General features: G+C 38.0%; 1 protein-coding gene across 4 annotated transcripts in view; it reads right to left on the bottom strand.

The window, feature by feature from the left end:
* The window catches only part of COL11A1 (collagen type XI alpha 1 chain), a 128049-nt gene that overhangs the window by 56576 nt on the left and 56370 nt on the right, over positions 1-15103 (bottom strand). For all 4 annotated transcript variants that reach the window (XM_054384208.1, XM_054384210.1, XM_054384207.1 and 1 more), the window contains 15 exons: positions 13802-13855; positions 13636-13689; positions 13004-13057; positions 9645-9698; positions 9485-9529; positions 8112-8165; positions 7979-8023; positions 7484-7537; positions 6969-7013; positions 5629-5682; positions 4438-4482; positions 2908-2961; positions 2782-2826; positions 1264-1317; positions 249-356 (listed from right to left, as the gene is read on the bottom strand). In XM_054384208.1, coding sequence (XP_054240183.1) covers positions 249-356; positions 1264-1317; positions 2782-2826; positions 2908-2961; positions 4438-4482; positions 5629-5682; positions 6969-7013; positions 7484-7537; positions 7979-8023; positions 8112-8165; positions 9485-9529; positions 9645-9698; positions 13004-13057; positions 13636-13689; positions 13802-13855 — 819 coding nt within the window. The remainder of the gene's footprint in view (positions 1-248; positions 357-1263; positions 1318-2781; positions 2827-2907; positions 2962-4437; positions 4483-5628; positions 5683-6968; positions 7014-7483; positions 7538-7978; positions 8024-8111; positions 8166-9484; positions 9530-9644; positions 9699-13003; positions 13058-13635; positions 13690-13801; positions 13856-15103) is intronic.

The raw sequence follows: 15103 nt of genomic DNA, 5'->3' as shown, positions 1-15103 counted from the left end.
ACTTCCATAAAAATTACTTTTCTCCCTAACTTAGAGTTTCTCTGTTTTCCACAGATTTTTCATGAATAGGCATTTTACAAATCAATTTTACTCTTGAATAGCTCTAAACTGTTTGAGAACATGAGCATTGAGAACATTGCTGACAAATTAGTCAACAAATATTAGCAACTTGCTTGGTTTATTTGGGATCATGGCTCTATCTATGTTAGGAGGTAATGGCATATTTATGTTGATATTTGGCTACTAACCTTTTCTCCAGCTGGGCCAGCAGCACCTGGATCCCCAGATGGACCTGCTCGACCTTTTGGACCTTCTGGACCATCTTCTCCTCGTGGACCTGGCTGACCAATTTCTCCCTAAAATACACAACCTTATAAATACAGAACGATCGCATTTGTGCATAGATTAGAGAGATTATCAACAACTACTTGAAAATAAGCTTTCAGTAAATGTAAACAGAGATTAGAATAATAAAATGGTTTGGTTGGGAGAGACCTTTAAAGGTCATCTAGTCCAAGCCCCCTGGAATGCACAGGGACATCTTCAACCACATAAGGTTGCTCAAAGTCTCGTTCAGTTTCCAATTAAGAAAATGCCACTGCTATGTTCATGATATAATGTAAATACATATACATTGGGCAATGAATGTTACTGTCACAAGTGTAAGAGCCCAGTCATCCTGCCTGAAGAGAACTGCATTTGTAAAGTGCATATTCATAGTTTTCCTTCCCTCAATTCTTGTGAAAGCACTGTGACAGTGTGTAGCAAGAAAAATGTCTGTATCTAAGTATTTACCTGGATATCATCTTCAGCTGTTATTTCTGTGTACAGACAACATACACAGGCTAGGCACCTCTTGTAAGAAGTTTCTTTTAGAAACTCTACAACAACTCCTATGAAGCTATCTTGGCAGAGATTTGCAAGATGCTAGGCTGGAACTGAAACATCTTTATCCTGGATAGATTAATTTTCCTCAGATAATAATACTAGAGATCCTGGAATCTGGAAAAGGAGATTCTCTAAGAAGAAGCTTAGTGAAAAGGATATCCAGGACTAGCACTGTCTTCCTCTTTATGACTGTGCTACTGTTGATTCACAAGAACCAAACCTCTGGCTCAAATCTGTACATGCACAGGGAACAGAAATAATTGAAGCTACTAGCTTGCCTTTTCTTTTTTGATTTAAATTTACTGGTTCACTTCAGTGATTATTTCAAAATAATAATTCCTATAAAGAACATATGGACTATGAATAAATGCTTACCCGGTCACCTTTAAGGCCCATGTCACCTTTAAATCCTGGGAAACCATCCTCACCCTAAAAATGAGGGAAATGCATAAAATGACTTTTAGTAATAGAGAGTATTTTTTCCCCCCTGCAGACAGAATAAGTAAATACACATTCTACAGATTAAAATGATTTGCATAGATAATGTGAGAACTTCAGACACCAAAAAAATTACTATGTCTACTGCAGTTTTAACGAAGTGTAACACTGCACTATGCAAGATCATTCAGTGCTATTCTTTTTGATAGCAGAATCTCAATTTAATTATCTTTTAAATGAGTATCTTAATAGTATCATGAAAGGAATCAAGAAAATGACTGGATGTAGCATCTGAAATTTAAAAGACATGTATTAATGTCCATAACCTAAAAGAAGGAGTTATCTCTATATAATAGTCTGTATAGCTGGCTGTAATTGAAAAGAAGTAGAAAAAACAGTGGACATTAAGACTGACTCTGCATACAGTGGCAAACCAGGTACACATTATTGCTATTCCTAGTGATAAGTACATATTTGCTGCCTGGCAAACTCTGGCAGAGAGTTTTCTCCAAGCATTTTCATAGGTCTCCATGTTGAAGTATGAGCAGACCGTTCTCAGACAAGTTTCATTTACAGCTGTGTGAATTCAGATACAAAGAGAAGTCTTCAGAGTTGTTGAGTCGAGTTGTTCACGACCTGCCTTAGCATAACTGATCAGCTCTTGGTGCTCTCTTTCTTAGAGCAATTCATTATACAGATATTATTGCAATATCCACCCAACAAAGATTATTGACTGCATTTTTATCTGATCCTTAGTTATATCCTGGCAGCCAAGGTCTTTGTGATGAAAAAGTACACAGTAAAATTTATTACTATGACACAAGCTGAAGTAATATTGATGACATAGAATCTGAGTAATATTTGGACTGTTACTAAATCAGGAAAGAGTGATAGTGTGTTCCATGTTACTGAAAACAAACAAAACAGGAAATACTTTTTATTTCATCCTTGCTTTTAAAAAGAAGTTTGCTTTTTGCATTCCTGGGGCCACAAAAGCTTTATCTCCTCCCTGATCAGCAACTGATCTTGGACAAAAATACCTGGAACCTAGAAAACCATTGGAATACATACATAAAAATTACAAAACATAGCCTACAACTCTATCAAAACAGATAAAACAGCACTATGGTAACCACTGCTCTCACTGATGCACAAGCTTCTCAGTACCCACTATAGTATCTACTGATGAGAGGGGATGTCTCATTTTCTACTCAAGAGCGCCTTAAGAGAGAAATTACTTAAATTGGTATGATGAAGATCCAAAAGCTGAGAGGTTTATATTCACTTTGTACCAGTGTAAATAACCATGGAGGTCACTGATTTATGAATTGTTCTTAGGGTGAGGCAAAACCAAACCCACCACTGCAAGAGAAAACACTGCAGTGAAGGAGACAGAAGACATTGCAGTGAAACAACACAGAACAAAGCAAAGGAATTAAATGCAGTCAGGTTTACCTTTTCACCTTTGGATCCCTTGAGACCACGGACACCATCAGCTCCCTAAAGAAAGAACATAAAGAATGACCCATATGCAGATATTCAGAAAGAGGTAGGGGAAGGAATCTAGTAATGAAATCTTACCTTTACACCACGAGGGCCTGGATAGCCAATTGGACCCTGAGGACCTGGAGGCCCCTAAAATATATTGGAGTAAAGAACGTTCATTTGTACAGTACTTGGTTAGCAAGCAGTTCTCCTATGAGGCTAATCCTTATTTTTTCACTATAATGCAGCATTTTTTTGTGAGAGATCAAAATAACATTGGGTTGCCTGCCACTAAGAAGTGTCACAGCATGACAACACCCTTCAATGTCACTATAAAATCATTAATAGAATTATAAATTTGGTTCTGTTTGTACATTTGGGAAACATCTATCTACAATACAAAGTATCTGAAAAAGGCATAATTGGAAAATGTGACAGGCAAAACGAAACAAACAAAAAGATGCCCAGCACAAACCAGTGGTGTCTTGCTGGAGAAAATGTGTATGTTAATTATGATGCTGACACAAATCAAAATAATTCTAATACTAAAAATCATGATATTTAAAAAAATGCCAAGCCTGAAAGCTGAAAGTTTCATGGTTCTATCAATCCTGACTGGTGTCTTAATGCTGTCATTTACTATTTTGCAGAGAATTTTAAAGGTGCTTCACTTTGATACTGTGCAATTCAACGGCAGTGTCCGAAGAAACTGAGTTCTGTTAATAATGGAAGCAAGGAAGCCTGGAAACATACATATCTGTTCCTGAGGATGACCTTTGTTGATTCTCTAAAGCCTGAAACACGTAACAAAATCTTTCCCTAATGGGGCTATTGATAAGGTCTTTTTCTGCTTTCCAACTGTGTCCTTTCACAATACCTTTAGATCATTAATATCTCTGAGAAATAAAACTTTCTATCAAGTTTGGCTGAAATTGATCAGAAAATTCAAAAGACATAATAAACAACTGACAGATGGTCTCACACTTGTGCTTTCAAAACATAAATGCTTTATCTTCTTAAGAAATCAGGATAAAATCTGCAAGCCTCTAATAGAAAACATTTCTGCACAAACAGTAATATGCAGGTGGCAGTGGAATTGTACCTTCTGAAATACCCTATTCATTCCTTCATCCTTTTAGTACTGCTACTGAAGTCAGTAATGCACCTGAAACTGATTTCAAGTGCTACAAAGGATTCTGTTCTGGATAAATAAGGGTAAATATTGAGCAAAGAGAACTCTTTAAAGAGCCCCACACCCTTCAGTGCTTCATAAAGGAAGAAAAATTATTTTTCACTCCCACTGAGATGAAGGTAACCTAAAATATGCATGCATTTTTAAGTCTTCAAAAAGCAAGGATTTGAAGATCCCAAGTGAGTACTCTACACAATGGAATTGTCAGCTCAAACTATTTGCAAATTACTTAAAAGAAGTGTGTGCAACTTTTATTGATTGCCAGTCTGTCAACTCTTTAATCAGTTTTACTTTTACCATATCTATAATATTTAGAATATAATAAATATCTTTGTACACAGATGCTTTGAATGTATTATGGATTTTCTATTATATTCCTAAATGATTCTCAGAGCAACAAATGTATAATAAAGCTGAAAATTTTTCATACTCACCAATGCACCTTTATCTCCAGACTGACCCTCTTTGCCAGGATGACCCTGATTTAAGAGACATGTATCTGATTTGAAAAATACTATTTTTTCAGTAGTGACATTTATTATAAAACCACAATTATTGTCTGGAAATGAATATTGTTCTCAGCATGCAGAAAGGCATAGGAGGGAAAGTTCAAATGTTCAGACAATGATTCAAGATACAGACTTGCAGCTAGATGAGCACTGCATATTTAACATTATCCATGAAAATGGTACTTTGGCAGGTAAAAGACAGATTGTGAGAGTCCTGAGCACAGTTCTGTATTTGTAATGTAAGTATCTGTGTAGTGAAACCTCTGCAGTTACTTGTGTTGTTCTTACCCTACGAAAACCCTGCTGAAAGTCAGATTTAAGAACCACATATTTAACCTAAAAGAAAAATGGTAAGGGAAAATGCAGTGGGGAGGAGAAACACAGGCTGAGAAGTCACACTGACTGTCTAGTGGCTCTTGGTGATATACAAAAATTAAAAAGATTATGGTCTTGAGGTAAAAAAACCTAATGTACATTCATGTCATTATGAACAAGGATTCCAGTGAAGTTTGATGCCTGAACTGTAAGCAGTGCTACTCAGGTGGTTACATTCTCTGTAAATGCAAATGTGTCCTCAGAGCTAAGCTGAATTCACAGATTCACAGAGTTTAGCAATTGTAAAATTCCAAAACTTGGCTTAGGTCTGTCCTAGTGTAGACAATGACAGAGGAAGCCCAAGCACGTAATATGCACCTTGGGTCAGGAGACAGAGAATGATCTAGTCTAGTCTATGTTTCCTCAGAGAAGAAGCAGTGAGCATTTTTCCAGATGATTTGCATTGCTGTGCTGACATAGTGGGACTGCAGTGAAACAGTGTCTGGCCCTTAGTGCGTTATATACACATCCCTGCAGATGTTTCACATGCGTTTCAGCATCTGGGGCAAGACTGTAAAAGCCCACAGCCATTTTAAGCAGCTGCTTCCAAAATGTAATTCTCTGAGTTTGAACTGCTCTAAAGATACAGAGATTTTGGATGGATTTTCTCATGTTGTCGCCAACTAGGACCACCTGTGCTCTTACTCTCCATTTGCCTTTTTGCAACACCAGTATCCAGAAATATTTATTACTTGGTAAAAGTATCTAAAACACTCAAGGGCAAACTATTTGGTTACTTACAGGAGGCCCATCAGAACCAGGAAGGCCAGGAAGGCCAGTCTTGCCTTGAGGTCCCTAAAGGCAGTAATAGAGACACATCTTAAGAACAATAGCAGCATTCTGTAATTTTTCTGGGATGATGGAGGATCATACTTGCTGAGGACTGCCTAAACCAGTAACTACCTTAAATCTTTTTAGTATTTTCGAACAACCAGCAAACCCACCCCAGGTCTAGAATAACTATGAGAAAAATGATAATAATGTAAAAAAAGCCCAACCATAAAGGGAAAAGGAAAGGAAAGGCAACCAAACCAAACCAAATAAAACCCACCCATTTCCAATACATTTGACTCTAAGATATAAAAATCTAGTCATCCCTACATCTTTTGAGATAGTTATCAGGGATAAACCAAAACCAGAACAAAAATAAACCCAGAAAGATATTAGCATACAATATATAAGTACAAGGCTAGTTCTTACAGTTTGAAAAATGCAATGAACAGGCTTCAGGAATTACCCTATGAACATGCACAAACAACATGAAGTGGGGAAGAATTCTCCAGTGCACAAAATTAACTGTTATTTAGAATTTCAGGCATAATAGGATCCACCATATGAAAGATACCAACAAAATGAAGAGGCAAAGAGCACAGATTACAGAACTGCAGTGCTGGTATGTCTGTGTGAGAGCCAGTGGGCCTAGTGCATCCTGCTAGAATAAGGCTTCTTAGGCACAAGGCATGTATATTGTTTCCTGTAATCTCCTCCAGTTTCTCCAAAGTATATATTAAACAGTGAAGAGAAGTAAAATCAAAGCAGAATCAATACAGCAAGAATTCAATAAAAAGGAAGGAAAAGTAAAATGAGCATAAAATTCAACTGATTTTTTTTTTTTTAAACAGAAGTAATCAGATCAGGAATGGAAGAAAACAGACCAGGGAAAAACCACCAGCTGATGCTACAGCATGCCAGTTACACTGCAGAGTTATGGCTAAACACAGTCCTTGAAAAGAGAGGACAGAATCAGGCTTGAGTAGCTAAAACTTTGTTATCAAAGAGAAATTAATAAAAATCATTTTCACAGCTGACTGTGAAATTAATTAACATCCAAGCACACACCGTTTAACACTGGAGATGAGATTCTGAAACTAATAATAGAAAATTAATCCCAAATAAAAGGAGGAAATTAAGCTTATGCCAAGCCTCCACTGGCTATTCATTTAATTGATGATTTCAGGAAGATCTGCTAGTTTTTAGACCTGAGGTTACTGTTCTGTAAAATACAGCAAAGCCGTTAAGCACATAAGGAAGTTTGTTGCACAGAACTGACTGTGAAATACCAGAATAATGCTGTAACTTACTTTTTCACCAGGAGGTCCAATAGGACCTTGTGGACCAGGAAGCCCCTATTAAAAAGAAACCAGTGTGAGAAATCTGGGAGAACAATATACATGCATTCACCCAACCAAAGGTCCCTCATTAATCTGTTTAAACATGCTGGCAAATATAAATGGCTTTTTTTCCCCCCTCCCCCTTATGAGTTACATCAGGAGTTTTGTGTGAGTCTTTTGCACAAGCACTACTCTGGCAGTAGGTCTGTAACAAGATCCTATTCAGAACCCTCCTCCAGGTGTGGCCATTCCTGCTGCATTCCAGGAACGCTGAATGAGTCATTTTTCTCCTGAATGAAAAATCCCTCTGAAAGCTTGCTTGAAAATTCTGCTCTCACTACCCTCAACACATTTGCAGCATTATTTATAAAATCCTTGAAGCTTTATCAGTTTTTCACATGAAAAGCTAACCTTTTAGTAATTTCCATCTATTAAACACTGGCTGCACATTGCATCGTATTTCCTGAGAGTTATTTTACACTTACTTGTGGGCCTGGAATTCCTTGCTGACCAGGAGGTCCTGGTTCCCCTTGAGGACCCTGCCATGCAAAAAAAATACCAGGGCGTTAGGTTTGCATTTCTGCACTACAGATCTTCATTGTAAGGACTAAAAGGAATACAGACTGAGCTTTGTTCCTCCCCCTTTAAAGTCTACCAGCAACTTATTATCCAGTATGATATTTTTTCATGCTAATGAATATCATGGTCTTTTCTCTAACAGAGAATAATAGCCCACACATAGAACCCTAAGCACTGGAGTCCCTGGTGCTAAAGGAGCTTTAGAGAAATCATAGTTAGGTCCTTTGGCTGAAGGGTAAGTAATAGAAGGCTCATCTTTCTTAGCAAAATGGTCATGGATCTGAATATTTCAACAGAAAAGTTTCATTAAGTAGAAGGGATGGCACAGTGGCAGAGATGAGAGAATGAGGAAGGGATCTTTAGAACCCACTCCCTTTTTGATTCCCAGTTTATTTACTCACCATGTTCCCTTTCGGGCCTGAAGGTCCATCAATGCCCGCAATGCCCTACAACAAACAATACAGATGTAAGACACTTTCAGTGGACTTCCATCTTTCTTCTAGAAACTGCAAATACAAAGCAGTTCATACGTACAGGTTGTCCAGGGGGACCAGGTGTGCCTCTGGGACCAAGTAATCCCCGTGGACCCTATAAGAGGAGAAACACTTATTACCACCTGCCTGATGTTTTCTGAACAGAGAGGCCCAGAAACAGGACTGGCCAAAAAAACGTCACAAGGGAAGGCAGCATGGGGGTTGAGGGCGAAAGAAAGGAAAGGAAGAAAGGAAAAAAAAAATTACTGATAAGAGATTTGAAGCCCACCATATATCTGAACAGGATGTCAGTGGAAGGGCAAGCTTTGATTTAGCTTCTGTATGGTTATCTCAGAGAAAGACAGGAGATAAGTATTTATATTTCCTGGTGCAGAACGTTAGCACAACTTCTTCCACTGAAGCTTCAGCTGTGTCTTGGCCTGAAAGTCTGATCTGAATAGTAGCATACAAGTTTATATTCCTGTTTTTAGAAAACATGATGGTTTGCCATGCTCTATACTACTATTCTAAGTGTAAAATACTGCTGTAATCTCTAGTAAAGATAAAATAAATAATTTTAAAATACTAAAAATGTTATTATAATAAATGTAAGGCATTCTGGAAACCAAAATCGGATTTGTTCCTCTTATTCCTAAAAAATTCCACAAAAGACCAAGGGCTATTTTTTTAAATAAGGTAAGCAAGATCTGGTCTGTAACAGTCTTTTGGCTTTACACTATGTAAGTGAATATTAGTTTTATCATATGTGTCATCATTCAAACCATGATATCAAGCAGGACTGAGGTTTTAGTCTCCGCATGTATGATATTCCACATGTATGACAAATCACTAACATGGACTCTATAGTGACTTCTAGGAAGTCATCTACTTTGTGAGTAGACAGCAGTATATCATACATTTAGGGTACAATTCCCTTTTATGAGGCTTGATTTCTTGCCTGCAATGCAGAAGCCTGCTCTGCAGTGGCAGCACCTGCAGAATTCCAACTGACAGCAGTGGAAATTCTGTATGTAAAACAAGTGTAAAAATACACAACCAAGCACAGTAGCATGGGAAAAAAAGGAGAAGCCAGGCCTAATGTGCTAACAGAGAGATGTTTGGGAAACATTTTCAAAGCACCAGGAGCTTGGTTATATTCTCATCTGTCAAGAACTGCAATGACTGATTTCACACCACAGGATGAGGAATAGCCTTTGTCATTCTGGAAGCTATGTACATCCCTAACTTAATTATATTCATGTAAGTAGTGTTTCACCCCTAACAAAACTATTCTTTTCTTGCTCTTCAGGCAGAATCAGCATTCTCAATATCCAGACTTACATGCACACTCATTTTTATACCTGCAATTCGGAACAGTGGGAAAATCTGAGAACGACTGTAACAGAAACAGAAGAGTAAGAAAGCATTGCTTACAGCTTCACCTGGAAGACCTCTTGGTCCAACTTCCCCATCTTCTCCCTGGTTTTGTACAAAGCAAATAGAAGTTTTAGGGGGAAAAAAGAATATCTGTCATGACCATATTCTCATTACATGAAGATTCACTCTAGATTTTACTGTCTAAATAGCAACTTACTCTTGATCCATCTTCACCAGGTAATCCAGGAGGTCCCTGCGGGCCACGGTCTCCCTGCAGAAAACGAAAGTCATTAAAATAATACATCTCTTGCTGGAAACAATAATGGATAGGAAGGGAAATGAAAACAAATGTCTTATCTAAAGTCTGCTGTGTCAAACATGTCAAAATACGTTCTGTCCCAATGATACAAATCTGCAGGGTATGGTACTCCGTAAAGACTTTTATTACTTTAGTATAAAAATAAATGAACATTATTGAAACAATGAAGTATTTGTGTTTGTAACATTTCACTCTGTAACTATTCTTGGCCCCAAAACATGTACAAACTACTGCTATAAAAGACAACATGCCTACATTTTCCTTTGTCTCATCTGTACCTTCCTCCTCCCCAGTGTATTGCTGCCAGTAAAATAAGGCATGTGTAGATGGGTCAGGAGTTAATAAACCAGTTGCTGGGGCCTGGAATACACACAGTGAGGTTCACTAACCACCTTTCAGAATCACGCTCCCTGGCACCAGACACTGAGAGCCTTGGGACTGATTTGTCTGAGTCTTTGGAAGGCAGCCAGACTTTCACACTTCCCCTCAGAGCTTGGGGCTTTTCAAGTCTCTATATGCAGAGTCTCAGTAGACTCTGGGCCGTACTTTTAGAATTTATTTTTCTTCCCCCATTTCTAAAGAGATCTAGTGTGCTACATAGCACAAACACCACTGACTGACCTCTTTCTGGGCAGCAGGCTTTTAGACGGTGACTTCCTCCTGGCATTGGACAACAACCAAGTATTCATAGTGCTTTCCTTAATTTTATCAGTGTCTCCAAGGAGCCTGACCAGTGCTGTGGATGTCAGCAGAGATATATGGATCCACTTTTTAGAGGATCCATTCTTTACTCTTTTAAACTTTCCTAGGGAATTTTAGGTCACTTGCTCTCTTATCCCAGAGCTATCTCAGGATAGGATTTCAGGATTTAATTCTACTGCCTTTCTGTCCTCTGTAAGTTGGAGTGGGCAAGAGAGAGAAAATTAAATTCTATGAATTGTACTTTCATACTTGTAAGATGAATTAATACAGCAGTTTCTACATTTTGCTAAGTTTTGGAACTACTCAAAATGATCTGCTGCTACACGTTAAGTGACACTTTTGAAAGATAACATGAGACACGATCTGGCTTCAAATTAATATCCAGGTGAAGACTGGCTTTAGCTTTCAAATATTGAGCTAGTTCATCCTTTCAAGCACTGCCTGTGTTATCCTGAAATCTCATGGCATGTACTGTTAGATTAGGAGCTTGTATTCAGTGTCCTGATGTTGTCATGCAGCAAGAACAAAACTTCCCTTCATTAACAGCATTCTCAGTTCTTCAGTTCTCTAATTCTTCCTTTCAAATGTTCTGCTAAAGCCAGGTTTTCTTTTTCCTTAGACCTTTTCTTCTAGTATATAGTGTCTTGATTTTATACTGAAGGAGAGCTATATATCTAGTAAATCTAAATAAGAAAAGTTCAAAGTCATAGGTATTATAGCTAAAAGGAATATTATGCCATGTGGTCTGATGTCCCTACACTGGCTATCAGAGAACCTCACCCAGTAACTCCTGTCTGACAACTTGTTTGAAAGAGGAATAACCTCAGAGAAACACCCAATTTGCCACTCACATGACTAATTGTAAAAGTAATCCTAAACCTTCTACTCTGAAGTTAGGGGTTTTCAACATCAATTCTCTTACAGCTGAAACATAACTACAGCAGCAAAACTGTTTCTCTTGTCTTTCTTTTCATGCTCTTTATCATAAGACAAAGAGAGCTGAGTATTTGCATTACATGCTGTCAGCACAGGTGAATCCAAAGAGCTACAGCTAGCTGACCTGGCTTTGAATTCAGCTGCTTTTGCAAAGACCATCGTTTGCACTTCTACAGATCATCTCCACAGAAACACGAGAATGCAGTGATTTTTTAATGTGGGATGAAAGAAACTGTGAGAAGAAGCCATTATTTTCATTTCTATTGTGCACATTTCAACAAAAACCTGTTCTCGTATTTCAGTTTTTTCCATTTGTTTAGGAAATATAAAACAAATAGAACGTTTTCAAATAAAAGAAATTAATCTCTTTATTATTTGGCATGTCCAAGGGACAATTCCAGTATTCCAGGTTGGACAGGAGACACATTCCCTGCCTCAGAGAGAACTCCTGCCCAGCTTGCAAAGGAGTGGCAGGAGCTTAATGTCTAGCGCCCTCTGCTGGTCCCAGATCATCAAGCTGGATATCAATAACGTCACGCACCGGTTGCTTTACCCTCTAATTAAAAGGCAATCATGAAAGAGGATCACGACACTTCTGTATGACACTAGAAGTTCTTCTCCCATTGCAAACAGAACTCCAAAGATTATCCTTAGATGCTATTACAAAGAACTACATCATGGGCCAGCAGACAATCCAGCTGAGGATTTGTGGGAAGTGCAGCAGCTGTGCTGACCCATTGAAAAGTGACAGCCAGCATCACTCCTCAGCCATCAATATGTAGCACCTGAGGGAATGGTTTTGCTGACATTCTTACTCACTGTTTCTTTTATGGTGCACTGGTTTTGCTGACATTCTTACTCACTGTTTCTTTTATGGTGCACTGCACTTACCAGAACCACAGTAAGGGAGGTACACTCAATAGAGTATGTTCTCCCAGCATCTACATTAAAGGTACAGTTTAAAGCTGTGATTATTTCTGCACTTTGTAGGGAAAGATGCACTATCATCCTACAGATTGGTATGTCTTAAGAAGCAAGTATATTAGCTCTTTGAAACATTACTTCAAGTTTTCCTAACTTCTCTGATGTGACTCTGATCTTTCTTCAAGCTTCAGTTTTTGCAGTAAGCCACACTAACCAATTCAGTTTGCAATTCAAACACCCAAATGCAGTTTTTGAGCCAGCTTCACGGCAGGTTAAAATTCTTCATGCACCTGATACAGAAACTTCATGCTGATTTCCTTTTCCCATTACTATTTCCTTTAATAATTACTCTAAATTCAATAGGTAAAACTAAGAAAAATTAGAGGAAAACCCAGATGATGGTGTGATCAGAATTCTGAAAGTATATTTAAATCATTTATATATATATATTCATTACTGTATATTTAAATCATTTATATATATTAATTATAATATATTTAAATAGTTTTTATATATATTAATTATTGTCTATGGATTGATATTACTCAAATGTTGTGATACTGTTCTGAAGCATGAAGAGCTGACATCCTGTTGATCTTTTTCTCATAGTCGTTGGTGCTGTTCTCAGCAACTAGTGCAGTATTTCTGTGACAGTATCAATTTGTTGTTGTATTAAATATACATGTTTTTCTTACCCTGTTACCTTTGTCACCAGGGAGGCCAGGAAGGCCATCAAATCCTCTGTCACCCTAGGAAAGAAGAAATCACAGCTTTGGTAAATTACTATTACATTCTGTATTGCTCTGAATAAACTGTGCCTTCCTTCTAGAAGTGAATTTCTACCCTCAGTACACTTTTACTGAGTGAAACACATGGAGGGGTGCACATAGATCACTCAACATTTCCTTCTAGGCATTAAAGTAAAAGAAAATGCCACACCAACTTTTTCACTGTGCTGTAGTTACGCTGTTTGTAAAAGGAAGTCTACCTTGAAATGAAAAGCTTGATTCTAGCTGCACTTTGCAGCTGCAAAACTGACTTTACTATTACTGATACTCTGTAATGAGAAACTTACTCAGAGGGATAGGAATCATGCCCCAAGAATCAAGTTACTTCAAGGTCAGGCTACCATCCATTACCATTAATTACCATATTTTAAATGGATTATTCATTCTCAGCTCTTGCATCTGACCCAGCTATCTGAAACCTCAGTATTTTCACTTGAGAGAAGAATTTTGGGTTGGCCTGGCACAAACTGTGGCACCTACATAAAAATCTGTCTAGTTTCTTCCAAGATTGAAATAGAGCCTTCAGATCTCATTTTTACCTTTGCACCAGGTTCTCCTGGCATTCCTCTGGCACCATCAGCTCCAGGACGTCCCTACAGAAACCCAAGGAGCAAACATTTGAAAATGCAATGGAATCAGATAATATTTAAGTATATATAAATAGCAAGTATTTACCTAGAGTAGATTGATCTATATGTTACCTACCCTCTTCCCAGCTTTTCCACTTGGACCAGGGGCACCTTGAACACCACGCGGACCCTGAATTTAAAGAGTATAATTCTTAGAGTCACATTCATGTCAGCAAAAAACTTCACCTCAAGAACAAGGTAAGCTTTATTTTATACACAAAGTTGCAAGTTTATCCCAGAAGTAATCTGGTTTCCAAATTCCCTTTAGTTTTATGAATTGATATTGGTATCCAAACTGACCTCAGCACCCCCATCTTTAAAGCTAGTTTTCACAGGATGGCACTGTTGATGGCAGTCCTTTTCACAGAAGAGCTTCTTGTGCTCTTCTCATGGCTTTGATGATCTTGTTTCCTTGGTTTAAAAACCCTTCTTCCTCTCATGCCAGCAATTATTTTAGTCACATAATAATTATTTGTCAAAGACTAAAGAGTGTTTATTTCAGACCCTTAATTCATGCTCTGACGAGTTTTGTTGGTGAACAGGTCCCATGCTGTCTTAATTTAACACAGCACAGTTTTAATTAGAGGGAGACCAAATTACTCCAGAGTGCCCCACTTCTCAAACACATGCAACTTTCACTTATGGATGTATGGGCATATGTTCCTGTGGAAGGGTTCTCCTCCTCCATACAAATGCATCTTCTCCAGGTGAAAACAGCAATAGCAAAGTCTAGCCAGCCAAAATTGCTAAGGAGGAAGAGAAAAAAAGTACTAAAAATGTAAGTAACCCAACTGGAAGACTGATAAGCTGTTCAGAGTGCTTTTTTGTTTGTCTGTGGGTTTTGGTTGGTTGGTTTTGTTTGTTTGGGTTGGTTTTTTGGTTTTGTTGTTGTTTTATTTTATTTTCCTGAAAATACCGATGTGCAGTTTTAAGACAGGCACTTCAGGACGTAGCAAATCCAAGATAACTCCTGATTCTGGCAAAATCATTGCTCCAGAGACTCCTATTGTGATTTCTTTAAGAATCCCCTACTACTTTTGAGGTTTAAGCTAAAATATTTCAGTGTGCTTCAGTGCTCTTTAACACCACCACACAGGAGTTGATGTAACAGTCAGCTGGGGCGAAAAGCATGCACTGATTCCTCAAGACTTATTCTTGCTATGTCATGTCTTTCTTGGACATATCCTGTTTAATTACCAACTAAATTCAATCTCCCTCACCTTATGAGATCTGATAAGGTCAGAGCCCAAGGTCATACAACTGCAGACTGACATATGATTATTGAGCAGAAAAAAGAGCCTGAAGTGACAAATATTAAAGCAGGTTTTCAAGTGATGACACTCCAGATGTGATAATTACGCCTTGTTACATAAAGATT

The sequence above is a fragment of the Indicator indicator genome, chromosome 10, assembly GCF_027791375.1.
Source record: "Indicator indicator isolate 239-I01 chromosome 10, UM_Iind_1.1, whole genome shotgun sequence".
NCBI lineage: Eukaryota > Metazoa > Chordata > Aves > Piciformes > Indicatoridae > Indicator > Indicator indicator.
Note: the sequence above shows the minus strand (reverse complement) of the source record. Positions and strands in the feature narration are given on the sequence as shown.